This window comes from Haliotis rubra, unplaced genomic scaffold (assembly GCF_003918875.1).
Source record: "Haliotis rubra isolate DU_JTF1 unplaced genomic scaffold, ASM391887v1 Scf160, whole genome shotgun sequence".
Classification (NCBI taxonomy): Eukaryota; Metazoa; Mollusca; class Gastropoda; order Lepetellida; family Haliotidae; genus Haliotis; species Haliotis rubra.
The window spans coordinates 79,269-104,897 of NW_025765559.1; the positions used below are offsets into that span (position 1 = coordinate 79,269).

The 25,629-nt window shown below is 39.7% G+C and overlaps 1 protein-coding gene across 1 annotated transcript; it reads right to left on the reverse strand.

Annotated features, from left to right (window-relative positions):
• Positions 1–5,780: 5,780 nt before the first annotated feature.
• Positions 5,781–24,814, reverse strand: LOC124271449 (fucolectin-1-like). The gene is made up of 4 exons (XM_046706606.1): positions 24,714–24,814; positions 8,086–8,298; positions 6,711–6,965; positions 5,781–6,066 (listed from the first exon to the last, which is right to left on the reverse strand). Exons 1-4 carry the CDS (start codon positions 24,775–24,777, stop codon positions 5,813–5,815), a joined length of 786 nt encoding a protein of 261 aa, XP_046562562.1. The 5' UTR covers positions 24,778–24,814; the 3' UTR covers positions 5,781–5,812.
• Between the last annotated feature and the right edge of the window lie 815 nt (positions 24,815–25,629).

A 25,629-nucleotide genomic window follows, 5' to 3' on the forward strand; every position in this document is an offset into this window, starting at 1 on the left:
GAGAAAGGCTAAAGCCGAGGGAAAAGGGTGAAATCGAACATAAAAAGAAATACATTCTTTGGAACTACAGAAGCTTTACAGCAGTATTCACATGGATTCCAAGACACACCAAGTGGACCAGCCAACAAAGTGCAGTTTGACATTCGTTTCTACTTTTTTCGGAGGCGGTCAGAAAGTATGGACTTACTGACAAAAGACACTTTTGAGGTGGCTGTCGATCCCTCTAATGGAATACGTATCATTAGGCAGCGACTGGGGGAGATATAAACAAACATAGAGATGACAAGGAATCGTATGGTGCTGAAATTCCAAACAGTGAAATACATTGAGAAACTGAATCCAGATTTAAATCGACTTTGGCAATATCCCAAGGACAGTTTCGCTGCTGAGTACAACGTCTGGTATACCAAGAACCAGTTGGAAAGAACACCCTGTCAAGTAGGTATTCCTATACTACATTATAAACGTAACTCAATTTGGATTCTTATAAAAACAGTTGCAAGATGATATATTTTAAATTTTAGTGTAAATTAATGTAGCATACAGATGTGAAAACATAGTATTTCATGTGCGAAGCGACCATAAAATCTATTTTTCATGTCAATATTTGCATTCAATAAAGCATACAAATGTAAACAAAATCAGTATTTTTATGTGTGAAGCCACCATAAAATCTCTATTTTAAGTCAATTTACATTCCGGTTTTCAGAGTTCATGTCAACCTTGATTGCCAGCTGCCGTCTGACCACTGTGTACACAAATCACTGTGTACGAGTCACGGGAGCTACCATCCTCACGCGCTGCAACTGCTCGTCCTCTCAGATCATGAGCTTGACCGGCCATAAGAGTGACCAGTCTCTTACCGTATACCAGCAAACATCCAACCAAGAGAGATTTGCTATGGGAAGCACCCTCGCCTCTGCTCTTACTGAGAAGCCTATTCCTGCCTTGACACCGACTCCTGTGTATCTTGCCTTGGCACAATCATCATGCACGACGTCTGCGCTGCCCAATACTGTAAGTGCCAGTGTAGACAGTGCTGATATCCCTGAACTCACTGACAATCTACTGAGTGAACTTTTTCAGATTCCGACTGTGCTGGCAGTACTAACATTCAGAACTCACTCAGACAAGAATCTGCACTCTTTTCTAATTGCAGAATTGGAACAATCAATCTTGTTATTCGAAAATAAGATGCTGGAATATCTGCAGCTGCTGTAATGTTTAGTATTGTTATTCCACACTTCGTTTTCATGTGTATATCTATTCGTATATATGTTATAACACAAGCAAACTGTAGCTCAAATAGGGCTGCACAACAAAGACAAAATGACCAGTCTTTCTATATGCGAGCGAAGCGAGCAAAGGTTGGCAACCTACTTCCCTCGCTTCGGTTCGAAAAATAATTTTAAGATCAAAATACAATATCGCCACCATCAAAGGTAGACATCCATTTCCTCACAGGGTTGTGCTCTCAGATTTCCAGCCTCATATTTAATAATTACTCACGTACAGTATATTTAATTCAACATTTTAAGCGCCACCCGCGACATGTCATATCGTACTTCGCCGCCATTACCCCTGCCAGCTTCCGGTTCAATGGAGTGAAGGAACAAGAATACGAAGAAATTAAAAAGAAATATCATATTGCCTAATTTCACCATTAAACTTAAGGAGATTACTTTTCTTATCTGCCGTCGTTAGAATTTTCGTAACATTTATGGCGGAGCGAAAGCGAGGCCAGAAACCGTAGGAAGGTCACGAGTTTCGTATGATTGGTATGTAATGAGACCGAGTGTGGTATTTTATTTATTACCTACGTCTTACATGCATTAAATTGACAAAATAGCGTATTTTTGTTATTGTTATGGTTTCAAACCGAAACCGGTTTCATAAAGAGGTTGCGGAAGAATTTGGTTCTGGGGTAGTCACTTTTGCATGACGTCACACTGTAATGACATCACTACGCCATTCTCGTCTGTCCCCTTGGTAACTGACGTCACGATGCATGACAGTTGTCATCGCCTCGTACAGCCTCCTACAGTAAACTACTCCGTTGCGCCCCTTTTCTTGGTTTGCGGTTGCTTCACTTGGCTAACATCACTGGGGGAAACTTTGCTTTTATGTTTTTCGTCGGATATATTGTCTCAGTTGCACTCACAATTAAACAGCGATACGGCAACGTTCACTCTCCTACCCAGAGTTCCTTGCGGCAAACAAGGATAGTACTAATAGTCCAGTGGCCATTCTTCAAAAGGCCTATAAAAATAGGAGCAACCCCAACCGATGGTATAACAAGACACAACCTATATTTTCTTGTACATATATGTCTATTCTTCAAGAAAAGTATGGTTGTGGTCATATGAAATGGATATGTAATATATATAATGCTCTGTTTCCATGGTAACAAGAGCAAAATATGTTTCGGACAGGGGGTTCACTTAACTACCCACTACAATATTATTTGATGGGGTATAACTCTCATCTTTTTTTAAAATGATCAATTCTTTCAGTACTAATCACTAACTGCGCCGGAGTGTGGGCAACGTTAGTAATGTTTACATTCCCACAATGCATATAAGTTATAGAATGACGTAATGACGTTACTACGCCTTGCTAAATGCCAGACCAAATAACGGTGTAAAGTGAATGAGTGGGTATGATTTCACGCCGCTTGTAGCAATATTCCGGCATGGGACAACAGAAACGGACTTCACATATTGTACCCATGTGGGGAATCGAACCCTGGTCTTCAGCATGACGAGCGGGCGCTTTAACCACTCAGCTAGCCCACCGCCCCGTCAAGGAGTGAAGACAGCAGGTGTTCGTGGTCTGTATATAATCGAGTGTGGATCAGACAATCCAGTGATCAATGGGATACGATGACAAGTGTCAACTCAACCAAGTCAGTGAGCCTGACCAACCGATCCCGTTAATGGCCTTTTACGACAAGCATGGGTTGCTGAAGACCAATTCTAGCCAGGTAGCATCACGGGGTTTCACGTAAAGGTGAACGTGTACTATGCTATCAAACTCGAAGTCCATTTTCCGACATTCTCGACATTCCTCTAAATCCGCGGCAACATTTCCTGACTCATCCTGTTGGGCCTCATCCACAATAGCTAACAGTTCACAAACGGCAAGAGGCAGTAATATCACATCAAAGTGTATTGCACTTATGAGAATTGAGCAACTGTTTTCTCTCCGTTAGTGTACTTAGTAGTGCCGATAAATTGGAACTGGGGACACCAAACTGGTGATAACTGCATTTCATGTTGCGTTCTGGAGAATGTACAATATCACAACAATACATGGCATGCATCCGAACATATATATGGTATACGCTGGTATCTATACTCTTAAAAAAAGTAGGGGAACTTCATTTTTAATTGACGATTGAAAAAATTGGGAGATATATCGGAGTCAATCAATGTCGATATTGAGATAATGAATGTTTTGATAGCGCAGCACCACTTGCACTTTCCAATGATCATAGTTGTTTGTACAGTAATCACTCTTGAAAGATGATTGGTGTATGACATGAAATTTGCATGTGTGCGATTTTCATTTCAAACCAAAAAACCAAAACGGCTTGGAACAAACACTAACAACTGTGTGATGCAAGATGATTGTCAAAATTAATGGTCTACAGTGATGTATCGACCTTCTTGAAAACCGTCAAAATCAAGAATGACACCCAAAGCATGTGTATGGGGCTACTGCGTTGTGCACGTGCACCCCATGCGTTGTGTTTAGGGGTGATGATAAAGAGAAATGGTGGTGAAAGAGTAAATGTTCATGAAATAGTCAAGGGCAATTAATTTGATATGATATAATCAATACGTTGTTTAATTTAATCTTTACGAAAGTTGTAAGAATCTTAAAAGTTGTAAAAATGCTACACAGGAAGTTTCCCAACAAGTAACAAATGTGGACATCAAATGTATTAAAGGTAAAAGTTGCAATTATATTCTACAGACTATCTACTTATACACGAATGGACATATAACACCAGAAAGATGAATAAAAGCGAGAGCCCCGTGTTCACTACCATGAAAAGTCTCTGCTAATGTCGGTCATGGTTGCCTGTTTATTATTCACAATCAAATAGTAATAATACCAGATCTTCGCGAAAGGAGAGCGCCCTCCTGACGGAACCTGTCATAAATACACGCACAATACAAAGTCAATGTGCAACTGCAAACAGGAACGTATGGTACCAATCAAAACAGGTAATTGCAGCGGACATCATTTCTGTCACTGATGCGTCAAATTTGACACGTCCTCCACATATGAATATGAATATTGAAAGCTCTACTGGGGCATTGATACTTGTTACCTTGAACTTCTCTTCTGTTTGACACCTTTTGAATGTAAGAGACCGTACAATGTGAATGCCAATCCCCAAAATCCCCCACACACACACACACACCCTTCTAAAATTAATGTACAAAGTCATGACATGGGCAAAATCAATGACATCCCCTCTCATACATGTGACCATAAAATTGATGACCCCCTACTCTCCAGAACAAAAATGTTAATTGAACAAATCCTATTGTTTGCACGCGCCGATAAAATAATTAAACAAGTTCAAAATCTTCTTCCGTTTGTGGGCGGCATTAATTTAACCACCGTTATATTGCTGGGATATTGCTAAAAGCGGCGTAAAACTAAACTCATACAATAATCTAAACAAAATTTCCAAATGGCGAACATCCGCTGTTTTCATCCTTCTTGAAGATGTTCTAGAGTGCGCAGCAAATAACTAAATGTAGAGCAAAGCGAAAAAACATCTGTGAAACACCTCCGCTATAACGTTCTTAAAGGAACCGCCTCAGTGGTGTAGTGGTTAGAGCGTCCGCCTGAATAGCGGAAGGTCGAGGGTTCGATCCCCGACCGCGCCATACCAAAAGACGTTAAAATATGGTACGTGTTGGTCCCTGCCTAGCGCTCGGCATTAATGGGTACAACAAAGACTGGTCGGCTCGGGGTCAATATGTGTCTGAGTGTGGTATTCATGCTTAACTGCGGAATGGTATCTCAGTGACCTAGCACTATAAAATCAGCTTAAGTCTGGGCTAGTGCAAGCAGCCGCACATACACACGCACGCACGTCGTCATATGAGCGAAATATTCTTAAGTGCGACGTTAAACCCCATTTCTCCTCACCTCACTTTCTGAAAGGACAAGGTGCCCAAGTACCGTTCGAGCGCAAAGATCATGGCTGAATTCCTTGAGCGGAAGTGTCTGCCTTTAAATGCAAAAAAGTATTGCAGCCGTCTCAAAATCTATAATTTAGTTGTGCTAAATGGCAAGGCACCAACTTGAAATGTGGTTTGTTTGTTCGTTGTTTAACGCCTCACTCAGCAATATTCCAGCTATATGGTGGCGGTGCGTCCGATGACCTGTCAACCAAGTCAGCGAGCCTGACCACCGATCCCGTTAGTCACCTCTTACAACAAGCACAGGTTGCTGAAGACCAATTTAACCCGGAGCTTCACGGTTGCTTGAACTACTAGTATGAATACAGTTGATCGTCATCAGTACGGTGCTCTCCAATCTGTGTATGCGTTAAGGCTGTACAGCAGCGACAATGCACCAGCATGATTGTGAGTGAGTTTACTTTTACCCATCCTTAAGCAACATTCAAGCAATATCACGGTGGGAGACACCAGAAATGGGCTTCACACATTGTACCCATGTGGGGAATCGAACCCGGGTCTTCGGCGTGACGAGCGAACGCTTTAGCCACTAGGCTACCCCCATCGCCCCCAACATGATAATGAAGCACTTATGTACTGGGCAGTGGCTAAACTGCAGGACAAGGCACCCAACATGGTTCGTACTGATAACAGTTCCAGGAAGCATCAGCAACCGCTGCCCCAATCTCTGTGTCATGCACCATCTGGCATGTACGTTTCGTCAACCTAAAGTTGAAACCGGTGCAGCGGATGTCCCTTTCACAGACCGAGGCACAAGCTGCGGGGTCGTCGATATCCGACTGTAGATCCTGAACGAAAGCACTGCTGAACCGTTTACCACGCTGAGGTTTGAGCGTCGAGCCTGTAAATACAACGTTATCATTCTTACACATACTGTAAAATATGTAGGTGATCAGTTGTAGCTAACACTGTCCACAATATGTGTTTGTTTCTTTGTCTGTTTGTTTCTTTGTTACAATGTGTGAAGCCCATTTCTGGTGTCCCCCCGCCGTGATATTTCTAGAATACTGCTAAAAGTTGCGTAAAACTATATTCAATCACTCAATCAGGACCAAACATATACTCTCCCCCAAAAGAAAAGGGCCCAGTGGTGCAATAACGTTTGATTCTGGAATCTATAAAACAGGCGACTTCATAAGCTTTGCATGGTAACAGACATTGATCTTTCACACTGTGAAATCTGGCTGTAACTGATCCAGAATTGCATGTGCTATCTCACTTAAATGTTTAATATTTGTGTTAATAATGAACATTGCTGTTGTCAATCTTAATATTACTATTGTGTTTGGATATTGCCAGTGTAATATTTTCTATCCTTTAAATGCTCCGGAGCTCTTATGAATGTAAACCAAACTTCCTCCGAGGATAATAAATCTTATCTTATCTTATCTTATGTTACAGTTAAAAGACTGATTTCAAAACACACCTATGCGTTTCTTTTAGGGGAGAGTAGACTTATATATATGTTAAAGCGTACTGACTTACATGAACTGAAGTGTGTTTGCTTATCCCCAAAGACTTGTATTTCACAGAACTGTAGCACATCACCATTATCTCTTCTGTTCTTCCCTGTGAGACGAAGATACCGCCCATTAACGGGCCTCGTGCAGGTCACTGTGACTGTGACCCCAGGAGACGTCACATTGCCCGAGTAGAAGTAGCATTGTTTTGCAATAGCATGTGGATTGACGGAGGGATCTATATCGTACACGTCCACGGAAAAATCGTGCAACCTCTCAGCTGAAAATAAATCATCCATATAAAACTGACGTACAAAAGAAAGTACACACTTGATGCGTTGGTAAAATGGTTTCTTAAAAACGGCGTAATATTTAGAAAAGTGTTCTGATTGTGACTGACAGGGCACAAACATTGTGTACGTGTTGCAATAACACCATAGATATGGTACCCAATTAGAACATTGCTAGCAAACTATTTACGTGTTTTTAATAGTCTCAAAACACAAGGTTTGTACTCTCTTTTGTACATCAGTATATATAATGTATCCATTTGATACTAAAATCATGTGTACAAATAACCTTAAAATCGGCTTTCATTTAGGCCTGCAGATTTGACGAGTGGTCAGGCTCGCCGATTCCCAAAACGTAGATTGATGCTCAGGCTGTTGATCACTGGATTGTCTGATCCAGACTCGACTGTTTACAAACCGCCGCCATATAGACGCAATGTTAATGGGTGTTAAACAAACAAACAGCCCCAAAATCAGTGTATGAAATAAGCCAAAAACCCAATCAGACATCTAGGCTTATAACTTCAAAAACTTACCAGCCTAGAAGAGATTTAACCAGTCCTTCTTAATACTAAATGGACAGTGCAAGTGTACACGTTATCTGAATATTTTTTTCACCCGTCCATCGGGCTGGCTAGCTGTTAACTTTAGTGTTAATTTAAACCGTCCAGCAGAAATCTAGCCCGTCAGACGGGCCGTATTTCATACACTGCCAAAAGCCCACAGATTTGAAATACAATGTACAATACCAAGTGTTTCAGAAGCAAGGAAATTAATCGAACTCCAAAATACATCAGTACTATTGGAAACCTCATACAAGTAACAAAAACTCTAATGATGTGTATTCCTAATGACGAGTATTATAGTTTGGTTTGGGGGTTGTTTAACAACCCACTATTCCAGCTATATGGCGGCGGTCTGTAAATAATCGAGACTGGATAAGACAATCCAGTGATGAACAACATGGGTATCGATGTACACAATTGGGATATGATGACATGCGTGAACCAAGTCAGCGAGCCTGACCACCTGATCCCGTAAGACACCTCTTACGAACAGCATGGGTCACCGAAAATCAATTCTAACATAAAAAAAAATATCATTACTTACGACAGCAGTCCGACCTCGATGACACAGTGATCATCTTCACTAAGACCTGGTACTGAAGGTCCACTTGCCACCAGTGATCTCGATCGGAGAAGTTTACAGAGAAACAACTATGAGAATCCCAGTGCGTGCCATTCTTGCCATCAACAGCGACACTTGGACCTTGATATTGGACAGTACTGGAAGTTGTTGGCTTCCGCAGAGCATGGTTCAGATCTGTATCATGGTAATGTTTGGTATTACATCGTGCAAAACTTCCATTTCAGGGCCGTGGGGGATTAGTTTTTGTACATCAAAGTATTGATATAACACTGTTTTGAGTGCCATATACCCTCAACGCAGCCCTAAAATCTACACCTCAGTTTTCGACGCAAAGATTGCGGGCAGCCCATCTGACAGATGATCGGTACCAGAATGATAAACCTAATTACATATGATTACAACATCCATTAATAAATATAATAAGGAATCCAGGGCAATGACATGGTATTTTCCCATTTTGCCTACATCCCCTTCGGTGCCTTCCTGGGAAGACGACCTTTGTGATTTTCTTTGAAATGCACCGCATGTTGTAATACGGGATTAAAGTGGTGGTTAGGTTAAAAAGTCGAACTTGACTGCGGAAAGAACTAAAAAATACGAAATATTGGAAGAACAAGTGACCTTTACTCCAAAGATATTTCACATTGATTTTTTTTTATTGGAAGCACCAATGAGGCTACACTCTTGTCCAAACAAATTTACTCTCTTGCGGCCATGCTTCATGCAAGGTTGAACATGGAACTACCTACTATATACAATGGACTAATCCAAATCAGTTTTAATGTTTTAATTAATTACTATTATATTATAACACGTCACAATTTAATTCTGGACTCACAAAAGTCTAGAAACTCTCCGCACTGTGGGCACTTTCTGACAAGGGATTTGACCAAATTAAACATGCAGTTGTTATGAATATATGCCGAGGATGAAAAAATGAAAAAAAAAAATCTCGAAAACTTGCCCATGGGCGAACAGTGGCCCATGGGCGAGAACGTTTAATTTCGATCAGAATTAATGTTTTGGAGGTTGTAAATGAATGAGTGTATGTTTATAAGCATCATGACACAAATTTCAACTCATTTTGACTTAAATCGACTAATTTAGGGCGATATTAAAAAATCTCGCCCATGGGCGAAAAACATTTTGGCATATGGGCGAGAATATTGACTTTTACTCAAAATACATGTTTTTCCATGTTTTGGATTTTGTAAATGAATGAGTGTATGTTTATAAGCATCATGTCACAAATTTCAACTCATTTTGACTTAATTCGACTAACTTAGTGCGATATTAAAAAATCTCGCCCATGGGCGAAAAATATGTTGGCCCATGGGCGAGAATATTGACTTTTACTCAAAATACATGTTTTCCCATGTTTTGAAGGTTGTAAATGAATGAGTGTATGTTTATAAGCATCATGTCACAAATTTCAACTCATTTTGACTTAAATCGACTAATTTAGGGCGATATTAAAAAATCTCGCCCATGGGCGAAAAATATGTTGGCCCATGGGCGAGAATGTTTAATTTCGATCAGAATTCATGTTTTGGATGTTATAAATGAATGAATGTATATTTATAAGCATCATGTCACAAATTTCAATTCATTTTGACTTAATTTGACTTAATCCATTTTCAACTCTTGTTCTCTTAAAAGTGGCTTTCCCGGGCTATAACTATCAGCACATCCCAATCCGACCATCTGTCATTAAGGTTCAGGCTCATAACGCCGACCTTTCGACTAAACTTCAGGGTTGAGTGGAAAAAAGTATCGGCGTCCTGAGACTAGTTTCATTTTGCCAAGTAATAAAGGATTACGAGGACAATGAAGGATCAACGAGTTGTTAGAACAGGATATAATCCGAATTATGCGGATGAGAGCACACCTAAAGAGAAGACGACAACAGTTTATATTTTACCAGTTTATTTCCATACTTGAAGCACTCATCAACAAACTCAGTCTACAGATTTTTACGGGTTTTTTTACAATGATTCACTTAAGTAAATACGTGACATTTTGAATAAATACATCGCATATCCGATGTGCATTCATGATACATATAGCACACATTTTTACCAAATGCAACAGCTGGAATGCTGAATCGGCAAACTGTCTCACGGACAGTGTTCCTTGCCTGAGCTGGTGACGGATGTCATCCAGTCGGTTGTTGGTTCTTGGCCCATCTGAGTTGTGGTGGTTCAATTGCGATCCACTGCGATGTATGTTCACCTAGTTCATTTTATCAAAACATCTAGAGTAGATTATCCGTAACCCTTGTTAGCCCTAATCAGAAACTGCCCATCAAAGGAAACCGCAGGTCGGCGTCCTGAGACTAGTGGAAAATCGAAAGGTCGGCGTCCTGAGACGACACCGTCATTAATTCCCCGCATGAGCTATCAGTTGCATTGAAAGCTCTCGCCTATTGTTTAATTACTTAATTGTTTCACGGATAGGTATGTAGTCACTCCAAATTCACCATATGTGCGTGACTGTCCTCTCCGACGTCCGCGCCCACCTCTCAACCTAGCAATCTCGATCCACTTTCTGTTCACTATCAAGCCATCTATAACTTCACCTATCTCTAACCACCTGTCTTCTCAGAGGTCCGCGCGCCTCTCTTTTCCTTCATTATTTTACACCAACTCTACCTCCCAACAACTACTGTCTCCTCCGAGGTCCGCGCGCCTCCAGCCACCACCGACTCCCGCCGCCTCTCAGACATCAACCCTAACAAACTCCACGGTCAAGGCCGCCCATAGCCCCTCAATTACTACACTCGCTCAGCCTGCCTTGCCCCCCTCAATGCTCCCATACCACCCCTTCACCCCATCCACCCTAGAAGGACTTACATGGTCCCTTCATACGTTGGCGGTTGTGCACAAATTTAGCCATCACTTAAAAACACAAGTATCCTACTATTATAAACCTGGTATATCTAAATTTACTTCAAATGTTTTGAGACTTACGTACCCTCTCAAGAAGACAAAACTGTGAAACCCGTGAAGGTCCGGGTTAGAATTGGCGTTCAATAACCCATGCTTATCGTAAGAGGTGACCAACGGGATCGGGTGGTCAGGCTCGCTGGCTTGGTTGACACATGTCATCGGTTCCCGGTTGCGCCGAACCCGTGAAGATCCGGGTTAGAATTGATCTTCAGTAACCCATGCTTGTCGTAAGGGTGGAGTCTACTAATGCCTACAGTGAATAATGCCTACAGTGTTAAATAAACAACTTTACGCACCAGTGCTGCTGATTGCACCTGCCTTCAACCTTTCAATAAAGTGGCATGGTCCTATTTCAAAGTGCACTAATGCCTACATTATATAGAAAACAGTAACTTTCTATGTTGAGAGACATTTTATTTGGTCATTCATATACATATGTACATTCATATACATATCTTTCACATTGTTGTCATATTTTTCTTAATTTTCTTAAACTTTATTCATATCTTTCACATAGTAGTTTGTTTTAAGATGAATAAATTTACATAAATAAACATAATCATTTATTTGGATTAAAATGTAATTAAAACTTAATTTGATTCATGATTATATATACATATATACATCTTTCACACAGTCAACTACCACATTCATTAATAAAGTCATTGTGGTAACCAAAAGTAATTTACATGTATACACACAGTTTCACACATTCATCAACATAGTCATTTGGTTTTCAAGCTAGCTTGATCAAATATCCAGCAGCAGTCAGGAATTCCAGGGGTGTCTTGATACCAGATGTCAGCTGGGCCTTCAGACGAGTGAGTCTCTGGTCAATTTCTGTGTACGTCCTCTTGTGGGGTGGGGGGACGGGCGCCATGAGCCATCTGCACCAGCTTATTTCTCTCCGCTTTCTCCAGCTTCTGCAGAACCTTCACAAGAGCGAAAATGTTCGGGTGGGCTCTCTGGACGGTCTTGTTGAGATGCGAATGCCAACCCTCGAGATGATTGTTCGTCCTTGGGCCGCTGGTATCGTGGTGATTCCATAGTCCGGCTCGGAACCGTGCATGGTCGTCTACCCAGGTGCTGGTGATGTAGTCCTGGAACTCATCCTTCTGTCCAATGGCAGGGGCGTCGTCCATGACCTCTATCCAGGCATTTTGTACCATGGCCACTGGGAGGAGGGGGAGTGCTGCTGCTCGTCGGACCCATCTGTGGACCTCAGGATCCTGCTGGTAGGCTTCGCTGAAGCCGAGGTTCTGTACTTTCCTCCAGAGAGCCTGGCTGTAGTGGAAATAGCATCCACGGACGTCGCAGTTGGGGAAGACGGTCTCAACAGCCAGCGTTGATGGCAGCGATTTCGAAATCCGTCTGGATGACATCAGGCTGAAGGGGGCGATCCCGTTGTCTGCTGGATCTTGTCGTTCAGGAGACGTAGCAGGCGTTCATAGGTGCGGCGTTGACGATTCGGCAGTAGACAGAAGACCAACTGGGTCATCTTCCCTCCGACTAGGCCATGGATGACGTACAGCTGATCCCAGAGAGGAGGACAGGAGTAGAAGGTGCCGTCCATGTAGAGGGTGTCCACTTCTTGCAGGAGGGTCAGGCGGTCACTTGTGGCGAAGCAGAGAATCTTGTCATCATCACCGTCATCAATGCAGAGGAAGGGCAGTCCATCTGTAGTCTCCTTGAAGAAGTCGGGTAGATTCACCTCGCTGAGCGTCTGGGGAAGTGGCGGCATCATCTTCCGTCTCTGCTTGTAGAGTCCACTCTTCATAGAATGGAACGACTTGACTGTTGCTGCTTCACCTCGGTCAAGTCGGGAAATCTCCTCATCGTAGATCACCTGAACTGGCGTCGTCTCAGTCTGTACCCGCTGCCTCAGGGAACTGGCAATCTTCAGGGCTACCTGGTCTTCTTGTGGGTGGTTGTGTGGGGTCCGATTCCGAACAAACTGTCCGACTGTCGTACACTTGCCAAAGCAGCCACATTGAACACACTTCCAGTGTACACACGTCTGTCGCCTGTTGTTGAGTCTGTAGCGGTATCCCTCCAAGAGTACCTGCTGTCCTCCTTTCTGTGATGTGAAGTATTCGACTTTCTTGGGATTTGCCATGATTTGCAATGAAGATTTGTATCACAAGCATTTTAAAGCAATACATTTCCTTCTCCCTTTAATAATCTCTCAATTAATTACTCTATTCTTCAATTTTAAAGCAATACATTTCCTATTAATTACTTTACTCTTCAATTTCCTTCTCGTGTGAGAACTAAATGCGTATGGAATTATCAAAACATAAGCTAGCTAACGATTTAATACTCTTGATCTTACTCTTTACTCTCCTTGCTGGCCTCCCCTAATCCCTTTGTAGGCAATAGTGCACACTAAGTGGAACAATCTACTTGTGTGCAGGTAAGCGTATCGCTGTCACTGCAAACGTTGTAGCTATTATTCCCTGTAGGCATTATTCACTGTAGGCATTAGTAGACCTAACCGTCGTAAGAGGCGACTAACGGGATCGGGTGGTCAGGCTCGCTGGCTTGGTTGACACATGTCATCGGTTCCCAATTGCGCTGATCGATGCTCATGCTGTTGATCACTGGATTGTCTGGTCCAGGCTCGATTATTTACAGACCGCTGCCATATAGTTGGAATATTGCTGAGTTTGGCATAAAACTAAACTCACTCATCCAACTGCTCAAATCGATGCTCAATTTGTTGATCACTGGATCGTCTGGTCCAGACTCGATTATTTACAGACAGCCGCCATATAGCTGGAATATTGCTGAGTGCAGCCTAAAACTAAACTCACTCGCTCACTCACTCCAAACTGTGAAAATTAAGAACACCTCTAGCTACCAACAAGGTCAACAGGAACATAATGGAGTCCGTACATCAATGTTCAAGACTAAACGAATTGATAAATTATTCTAGACCAATATCTGTACACAAATAATTAAATGTAACTGCAAGTTCAAGGTTCATAAGCACGTCCAATGCATATTTACCTTACCTCATGAAATAATATCTATCTCTGATTGATTCACGTGACCTTGAACAAATGGTGGACGGAAAAAGTCATAGAAAAAAAAGTCATTGAAGAAAGGACATAGAAAAAATAACTATTATAAAACATCATGTTCTCCAGTTATTTACTTTGTTTATACTATTTCACTTTCAAGTTAATTATTCCTTTAGTGTGACGCTGTAAGCAATTGGATCTTTTCAAAACAGTAGAAATGAACAGATTATTATTGTGGGATTGTGGGATTAAAAGTCACAAGTCACATGATTGTTTGTTTAACTAGCTTTGAGCTTGACGATATCACACCGATTAATGAACTCATGGGATTATCAGTTAATGCTTTTACTCAAATGGCTTCCTTCTAGCAGCTAATATAAGACACGCTGGCCGTAAGACTGTGATCCAACCTCTTCACGGCATTGGCTGGAACATTCGGTTAAATAAAATATGCAAGGACAACTGACTGATGTAGTGCTGTTGCAGATGAAAGTGTTATGATGACAGTGCATTTTCTGATGTCATGTATTTTGCTTGAATGATAACATTAATTTTATAAGTTAGGTTCAAATGTGGTAGTGCTGTTGATGATAATATTGTTATGACTTGTTAAATAAATACATTATCAATACTGACCTTTTTTGAGTTTATGACTTTTTTTCCTACCCAAATCTTTTACTTTTTTCCATGACTTTTTTTCCTATGACTTTTTTCTACAACCGAACAAATTACAATATATGCCGGGTGCACGGTTGTGCACTGCTTGGGTGGTGTTGTACAAATCATCAGGCAGAATAAATCATTTATATCCCGCCCCATGGAAAAAAATGGTATCTTCCCATAAGATAGACCTCCCAAAAGACAGACCGCTTAAAACAGCACATTTTATGGTTGGTTGCATAAGGCTTAATGAAGCTGTACCCTTGAAAATAGGTGTCTGCACAGGAGGTCGACCTTTGGGTGACATGTCACGGTTCAGGTAAGAAAAAAGGTCGACGTCCTGTCCATTTGACATTATATCAATCAACAGGGGATTAAAAAAGACAGAGATAATCCAGTGTTTACACAAGGTGATAATCTGGATTATGCGGTTGAAAGCACAGACAACAGGAGAAAAGTATTATATTTCGTCCATTTTATTTCTGATTCGAAATCATCCCACATGAAGCAAGTGAGATGCAGCATCTGCAAAATCTCTGGTGTTGATGAGGCCATTCCTAAGATCATGTCTTAGGACGTCCAGGCGACGTTCCAAATCCCTGTAGTTCTTTTTCTTCAAGGGACGTTTTTGTCCACCGCCGAACTGCAACAGGCGGACTTCAGTGTGAGTCTGCTCCTTTGCAAGAAACTTGATCATTTCAAAGATATTTGGGTTCACCTTCCCCACCAATGTCTTGAGACGAGAGTGCCACCCTTCTAAATGGTATGCGGGGGCAATCAGAATCATGGTGGTTCCACTGTGGTCTGTGGAGGTCATCCTCGATCGAGTAGCTGGTGATGTAGTCACTGATGTCTCGGCATCGTGGGTCGTCGGGCATGGTTGCTAATGAGTCCAGCCACAGCTCCCCAACCTTTGGAGTTACAGTTCTTTTCTGTGCACTTCCAAGATATCCAATCTCTCTTCCTCTTATTCACACGATACATAAAGCCACCAACACACAGGTATCTGCCACCACGAGATGTAGGAAGAAATCGCTGATTCAACTGTGCATTTGCCATTTCGAAACTGAATGTAAACTACCTTAAGTTCTTTTCTTATATAAATCCAAATTGAATGAAATGTGTTCATCATTGTAAAAATCACTCTCATATGATAACATTTATGACATTGATGACATTTTGTGTGAACTACGTGGGTGAACTATGTTCACGCCTTTTGTACGCCCAAGTTATCGACAATCTTAAAACAACACCCACTGGCGGATTAGCGTGACTCTAACAACACCTTCGACATCAAAGTTAGCCGCAGGTCGCCTTCGTGTCCATAGCGAAAATTCAAAAGGTCGACTTCGTGTCCATAAACCTGAAAATATGCATTCACGGCAGTCAGTGAACCGTGAAGCAGTGGTTCAAATCGACAAGTCTGTACCATGTTAGTGAAATATATGACTGAATTTCATGCTATATTTACATGAAGAGAGATTTAAGATATTTTTGCCTAAGGTTATGTATTTATATGGTTTTATAAAAATCTTTCTATGATGTATATTTTGACCCTCTAGATAACAGTGTCTCATAAGCCTGTTAAGGCTGGATGTATGTAAATCATTATGCGTTTATTTTATATGTATTTTATATCTTGTTTACATACATGGGACACTTTAATAAACTATGTCTATCTGTCTGTCTGTCTTTAAACATTCATCAAGATAAATTCTGTTCACTATTGTGATGCGGTGTATACGGGGATTTTTGCGTCCCGTTTTATCCACCTAGCCGAAGGCGTCAATGACAGTTTGCTACTACTTATGATAGGAATTATTTTGACGTTTTTGTGTATCCAGTTCTTGTGTATTCTGTTATATTATATATGTACCGGTGAGGTATTAATAAAAGCAATGTTTTGCTTGTTTACCAAACCAGATTCACTGAGAATATAAATATGTTTAAACCATATGTTCAAAACTGAAATACAATATTAACATGCACACAATAGCAAAATTGAAAGGCACATCTTGCCAAACAAGTTTTTCAAGAGTATATACACATAAATGTGCACGTCTTGAGAAAGGTCAAAGTTCCTATTCCTATCTCAGTAAACAGGGTTGTTCAATCACACATATAAACACGCCAATTTTGCATGACAAATAAGTTAATGCACAAAAGAGAATTTAACACCATTTCGACACCTTATAATACAATCAATTCGAGATTTCCTGAGAATGTACGATATTTGGCTGCGCGATAAGCGCAGTCAGTCTTTTTTAAAAAAACACCCTCACGAGCACCTGTACATCTCACACCTAGCCCAGGGTGATCAATGGATTGTATATATTTGGAAAGCAAAATACACATGAAAGTCGTGGCTGTTTAACTCCAATACACAAGACCAACGGATGGGACACAACGATTTTTTCGGAGCAAATTGTCGCAGGCGCTTTGCGGAAATTACGTAACTGAACGCGGAGATACACTAAACGTCATCGTTCCGCTCCGTGACCTCGTCTTTGCGAGCTACACTGAGGTGAAACTCAGAATGATGAAATTGGAAATGAGGAAGAAACCAGCTAAATCAACATGTGGATGACAACACAATAACTTGAAAATCTCTCATGAATTCGTATGACAATGCAATATCTGTTGAGACCATGATACTTTGAACAACAGAGAAAGTTATATGGATATACAACTTCTTTATTATAATGTAAGCGGCGTTTCGGCGGTGTACCCCCAACAGGCAGCAGGGGTTACCTGGGATAAGAGGACCCACATGAATGAGTGTGCAGGGCAGGTTGTTCCGTGTGTAATATGGTCCAGGGTATTTTGGCTGCCCATAAAATTGACGCTGTGACTTCATTCATTCATTCATTTATTTCAATATACATATCATCATCATCATCATCAATCTCATCAACAGTATTATGAAATACAACCATTAGGCAATATTAGCACTACCATCATGATACAAACATACATTATTACAAAATATCACATTATACACAATATCACAAGCATACATCATTATTCATAGTCCCACAAGGTGAGACACACAGTAAGCAAGTGGAGTCTCGACACCATCTTGCAGCAGTCTATCCTAGCCGTTCTTCAAGCTGGCGATATTTGTTTGTCTTAGGTCTCACACAACCACCACCCTGCAACTGCATCAATGTTATTTCTGTGTAGTTCCTTATCAGATTGATATGTCAACGAGATAAGTGATGTGTTCAGTTTAAACATAACACCAATCATTAATTTAATCACTCACTCGTGTTAGTGTCAGTTCAGGTGAACTCTGTTCACGAGCTCAGCGCAGTGGTAAGGTGAACCGTAATCCCATAAAACCAGTGAGGCATGAAGCCCCACATAGCCTAATGAACGGTACCTACATAATTGAATAACTTTAGGCCTCGTGGGACGACACTAAAAAGTGTATCACCTGTTGTTTCAAGAGATTAGCATGGTTCAGTGACCTGAAACCTGATGTTGTGACGACGGTGTTGTTTTAAGGGAATAGGACACTAGCTTTCTACCAAATGTAAAATGTGTGTTAACTCAGTTCACCCAGGAAACGAAATAAGACACGTGTACCAGAATGTGAGTGAATTTGTAAGTTATGGCAAATGCACAATTAGACTTCAAAGTTTTCCCTACATTTCGTGGTGGAAGATACCTTTGTGTAAATGGTTATATGTTCATAGTGAAAAAGAGGAAAAGGGGAGAATGGATCTCGTGAAAATGCATGCAGAAAGACTGCATAATGATCAACACTCTCAACTGTCTTAACGACATAGTTTCTGATATACCAAGAGACCACAACCACGGACCTGTACATAACGAAGTCAAGGTAAATCTTTTCGGTTGTAGCAAAAATATTGACAATTTTTAAAAAGGTAAAAGCAAACTCAATCTTGAATATATTGTGTATTCCTCATTGCCTACTGTAAAGACTACATATTAATACTATGGATATTTTAATGTATAGTTTAAATATGTTTTCTTCAAGTAATCATGACGGGATTGACAAACAAACATAAACATGCATGTCAAAGCCGCTCCATAACAATAATACAATTACATAGATAGTGATGTACACTGTGTGCAAAACATAATGTGTGCAAATCATAATGGAAATCCACAACTTACTCTCTGGTGTCCTCCGATCAGTTAGACGTCCCGGACACGTCAAATCAACAAAAGTTATGGTTGGTTGCACTCAGGTACACTGCACTGTTAACTTTATTGGGTAATGGATTCATCCAAAGTTATGTGCTTAAGAATATATTAAGCGATATAATTAATAGGGCTGTAATGATGCATCAAACAATCGATGAATTGCAATTATTCGGAAAGCAATTAATCGATGGTAGAAATGAAAAACTATCGATCGATGCATCGATAGTATGTGTGACTATCGATAGTTTAGTGATGGTTATTTATTCTTATTAAATATTTGTGTTGTTTTGATTTTTTTAATTGTTTAGGTGCAAACTTGCAGCTTCATTGAGTTTTTGTTTTAACTGTTTACTCAATCTTGGTTTCAAGTTTCTTGTCAGTTATTCATAGGGGGAGCAGAGGAAGCCCAACAGCCCGTCGTATCCACCTCTGTACCTCTGGGAGCAACTCAATTAGTTACATGGGAAATCTATAATCCTGTTTTGATCAAAGTGAACATTATGAAAACAAACTGTGAGAAGCCGAAGTCAATAAACATTAGTATTTTGATCAAAGTATTTCTGCACAAAAAGTAACAAACTCATAATTAGTGTTAAAATATACCACTAACCACTAATATGAAAACATCTCGTTAGTCTATGGGATAGGTCTATTCCGTCAGTAGGTAAAACTAGCTTTGTAATCACAGTCACGCCTGATTGATCCAAAGTTATCTGATAATTGGCGTGTCTGACAAATGGGATGTCTAACTTATGAGAGCAAAAGCATACATGGAATTGGAGACCCCCTTCTTCATCTCGGTTAAATGTGTGTTTAGCATTAATAAATCCTAAATAAAAAACCCCAACTTGCTTTTATATACAGGATGTACAGGAGGACTGCAGCTGTCACAATGGATTGACATGAGAGTGACGATGAGAGCTATCGGGATAGGTTTGTATGTTGAGGTACACTATCTTCTTATAAGTTTTCATTACTATCAATGCATCCCACTAATATATGATAAAATTCATGATAACAGCACTCCGTGTCCAGCTTGTTAAACAACAAAATAAAAATACAATTATTATAATAGACTCACTCCCTAAAACCTCGGGCGAAGAATAGCCGTGACGGGCAGATGGGAATTACAAAATAATTGATCACAAAATATTAAAACGAAACGTGAGAAACTGGGTTGGTACACCTCGCAAGAGTGGGGTTGCCCACGATAGAATTTATTCAACAATGAATACTATGACGACATACCGAGTGTCACGTAGAATAAAAACACAGTTTTGATGCTTTTTTTTTTCCTTTGTGAGGAGGTTTGACAAGGCCCTTAGCTCCTGAGTGTTGACGTGTGACTACCGAGGCAGGAAGTGACAGTGTATTGACTTCTTTCCTTAATTACCCAGTTGGGGCTCCCTAATTGACCTTTATTTGTTCTGAAGCAGCATGGACTATTTATTTTATTTGGAAGTGGTTATTGGCAAATGTCAATAGGATTGACAAGACATATTTCAATACAGTTAAAGCTCTCACAATACTGTTTATGTTACAACAATTACAAATTAAAAGTAATATTTCATATTTAACAATTTCTTAATTTTGACTGTTCCGACGTGTATGTTTTGATATTATATGTTCGTGCACGCATACCACTGACGAGCCACATTTCCATTTGCACTGAGTTATTTCGCATGTTGTACGTTAACAAATTAATAAATAAGATACTGTACTGGGGCTTATCTTGCTGTGATTTCTGTTCTGTTTCATGAATCAATGTATCATTGAAGCAGTATGTCAGATACAGTTTCCAACACAAGGTAGTACCTTTGTGTTGTTCTGTGAAGCCATATCACATAAAAATGATAGAACTCTGGATCATTCGCAGATTGTTGCGAAGCGGCATTTTTCGACATTTTCAGTCATCACTCAATCCTGAACTGGGTCACCAGTGTTATGCCCTTGGTGGTAAAAAACGATGCTTTTCAGTGCTATTCTCAAATGATCTACTATACAATATCACGTCATACTGTAGTTAGATAACTTGTTCCATGGCATTACTTCTAATGTTTTAAGTGCCTAGTGACTACATATGATGATGATTATGAGTTTAACGTCGGCTTCTGGCTGTAGCCAATAACACCGACAGGGTAGGTGGGAGCTAAAGTAATAATTAATATGTTCATAATAAGGGATAAACCACCATACCCCATAAATGTAAATGATGGGGTGTTAACCTAAGTGAATTTTGAATGAAAACGGCTACAAACATGATAATAAATAAAAAGCCGTGATTAGGAAGGGAAAATAAAAAATAATGTAGTTTGATGTAATTAGATGAGAAGAGATGAGAAATGACCGTGGAGTTTGTTAGGGTTGATGTCTGAGAGGCGGCGGGAGTCGGTGGTGGCTGGAGGCGCGCGGACCTCGGAGGAGACAGTGATGGTATGAGGTAGAGTTGGTGTGAAATAATGAAGGAAAAGAGAGGCGCGCGGACCTCTGAGAAGACAGGTGGTTAGAGATAGGTGAAGTTATAGATGGCTTGATAGTGAGCAGAAAGTGGATCGAGATTGCTAGGTTGAGAGGTGGGCGCGGACGTCGGAGAGGACAGTCACGCACATATGGTGAATTTGGAGTGACTACATACCTATCCGTGAAACAATTAAGTAATTAAACAATAGGCGAGAGCCTTCAATACAACTGATAGCTCATGACAGGTAATAAATGACAGATGGTCGTATTGGGATGTGCTGATAGTTATAGCCTGGGAAAGCCACTTTTAAGAAAACAAGAGTTGAAAAAGGTTTGGCTCAACCGGCAATGGGTATGGTTGAGTGATCGTGTGAATGTGGGTTTCCCGGCAATGCGCTATTAGCTAATCCATATTACCGTAAATAATGCAGATTTTTTAATATCGCTCTAAATAAGCCGAATTAAGTCAAACTGAATTGAAATTTGTGTCATGATGCTTATAAACATACACCCATTCATTTACAACCTCCAAAACATGAATTCTGATCTAAATTATACATTCTCGCCCATGGGCGAGATTTTTTAATATCGCCCTATGTTAGTCGAATTAAGTCAAAATGAGTTGAAATTTGTTTCATGATAATCATAAGTATACACTCATCCATTTACAAAATCCAAAACATGGAAAAACATGTATTTTGAGTAAAAGTCAATATGCTCGCCCATGGGCCAAAATGTTTTTCGCCCATGGGCGAGATTTTGTAATATCGCCCTATGTTAGTCGAATTAAGTCAAAATGAGTTGAAATTTGTTTCATGATACCCATAAGTATACACTCATCCATTTACAAAATCTAAGACATGGAAAAACATGTATTTTGAGTAAAAGTCAATATTCTCGCCCATGGGCCAAATGTTTTTCGGCCATGGGCGAGATTTTGTAATATCGCCCCAAGTTAGTCGGATTAAGTCAAAATGAGTTGAAATTTGTGACATGATGCTTATAAACATACACTCATTCATTTACAAAATCCAAAACATGGAAAAACATATATTTTGAGTAAAAGTCAATATTCTCGCCCATATGCCAACATATTTTTCGCCCATGGGCGAGTTAGTCGATTTAAGTCAAAATGAGTTGAAATTTGTGTCATGATGCTTATGAACATACACTCATTCATTTACAAAATCCAAAACATGAATTTTGAGCGAAATTAAACATTCTCGCCCATGGGCCAACATATTTTTCGCCCATGGGCTAGATTTTTTAATATCGTTCTAAGTTAGTCGATTTAAGTCAAAATGAGTTGAAATTTGTGACATGATGCTTATAAACATACACTCATTCATTTACAAAATCCAAAACATGAATTTTGAGCGAAATTAAACATTCTCGCCCATGGGCCAACATATTTTTCGCCCATGGGCTAGATTTTTTAATATCGTTCTAAGTTAGTCGATTTAAGTCAAAATGAGTTGAAATTTGTGTCATGATGCTTATAAACATACACTCATTCATTTACAACCTCCAAAACATTAATTCTGATCGAAATTAAACGTTCTCGCCCATGTCAAATTTAAACTCTCGGCCCATGGGCGAGCGATGGGCGAAATTAAAAAGTTTTCGAAAAAAATTTTTTTCATTTTTTCATCCTAGGCATAGATTCATAACAACTGCATGTTTAATTTGGTCAAATCCCTTGTCAGTGCCCACAGTGCGGAGAGTTTCTGGACTTTTGTGAGTCCAGAATTAAATTGTGACGTGTTTTATCATAATACAACTATTGTATATAAATACTTAAACTGATCAAAACAGTTGTTTTGCATATATACAGATATGTCTAAACATATCTATAAAGTTTAGTTCAGAATGTTATGTTCAGAAGCTACAATTTTAAACAAAGAAACTTTTTTGTACTTTTTGTCAAACGTAGCAGGAAATATTAATATACTGACAGCAATAAAAACGCAACTCAGAATTCATGAAAATTATACTTTTTCAGCATGAACTTGGATTTGATCAATGGAATATATTGTTTTGATTTCTTGAATTGCGTTTCTTTTGCTGGCCAGTATATTTTATGCAAAATTGTACATTACATAAATGGAGTCATTTTACCCTCAGAATGCAGGAAATTGCATCTGAGAGCATCTAATTTTAAAACATCCCCGAAGGAGCATGTCTGAGGACCCTCCTCGATCATAGCCGTAAAGATAACTACGGCCAAGCATTTGCATCTTCATCCTGAATTTTTATCGTCCACGCGGGCTAGAACCGATCCCAAGAAACCTCTCCTGGTCGAGTGAGTGATTATGGTTTTACGCCGCCTTTAGCAATATTCTAGCAATATCACTGGGAGAATGGGCTTCACCAGATATGAGCTTCACATACTACGCCATGTGTGGAATCGGCGTGACGAGCGAACGCTTTAACCACTAGGTTACCACACACCCCCATCACGACATCACGAACCACACTGACCCCACTGACATCGTCAACACCTACATATGTCCTTGATCCCTCATTGTATCTTATGCTTACCACTCTGTATTACATGGCTCTGATCGGAGTTTGGGAATTCGAAGTACTGGGAATTTATCGACACAAATAAATTGCAACAGGAAATGTTCATTAAGAAAGTTGAATCGTGTCTCATAATGCTGGTAGCATGAATTAAGTTTATAAAGTTTAACTTTCCCGTTATTTCAAATATTTGTCTATTTTTTCAAATATTCGATTTATGTCTCGATTGCATTCCGGTAATTCCAGTTGTTTTATCATTAGTTTCTAAGTTTATTCTGTTTTGTTCTCGTTAGTTTATCTATTTTCACGAAATTCTGAGTTTTTCTCATCAGTTTAAGTTTATTTTATAAACTCAAAAATTCAAAACTACGAGAACATAATTGAATTAACAAAAATGTCTCAATGTTTCGAAGTTGTGCAAGAAGCTGGAAATAACGAGAAAATACGGGGACTAACTCGTAATATTGTTTTTTAAATACTTATTAATAAACAAATAATGGAAATATTCATAATCTTTTGCTTAAAAAATTATTTTGCCACCGAGTGGCAACATCAGGCTTTCTTTCTTCAAATAAGCTTTATTGAAATATTTCATTTTTCACCTGTAACTGAAAAAAACATTCAGTCGCAAACAAATTACAATAACGCAACAAGCTTCCCTCAATAGACGTGGAGGGCCAAAAATGCCAAATAGTCGATCCCCAATACAGAGCAAACCGTTTATAGCCAAAATGACCACCCCATTGAATAGCAACGTAATACCCAAACAAAAGAAACAACTTATGAATATTGGTAAACTTACCCGTCCCTGCTGCTTCTTGTACAGCAAACAACATCAAAACACACACCATCATTCTTCCTGTCATGGCGGAATGGGAGACAGTGAAATGTCACGTTGAGCGATGTGTGCAAGTTCATTTGTATCATCTTCAGAACACCTGTACACACTCAGCTACGTGTTCAGTTAAAAATTAATAGCAATAAAACAATTGGATAGCTTCGAAATCAGAAACGGTGGTCATTAACATTCCATTATTCATGATCCTGCTGTTCAGTGTTTAAATGTGGACGTCGACGAAAGTAAGTTACTTCATGGATGACAAATTCTAAATTTGATATGATGCATCGTTTCGGTATAGATTCTTGTCAAGTAAGAGTGAAGTACAACAGCACAGAAGAAGAAGAAGAAATGTAGTTTATTATTATAGTGTCACACATTATTGGTACAACCCGATTCGTTAAAACTTCATATTTTTAACAATGTCCGGCCATGTGGCCTATGGGACACAAACGATACTTTAATATACATAATTGTAATATATTTGGCATTAAAACATACACACATACACAACATATACACAACACATACACATATATAGACATTCTTATTGTTAATTTCTTTATTATACATTTTATTCATGTACACTGTGCAGTAAAACACGGTAAGCAAGTGTGCTGGCACATTTCAATGACGTCACAGACGACGAAATACAGGAACAATGCATGGTTGCTAGGCAAAAGTGATTTGTGCTCATGTGCAAATATGACACTGGTTATGTTTAACCATATGGATAACAAACACATATACCCAACATAAACACATCTACACATATCACATATACACGTATACACATATGCACATATGCATATATCACACGTACACATATCAAATACAAATACTAACAAGTGACATAGCAGACTTACATACATAACTATGG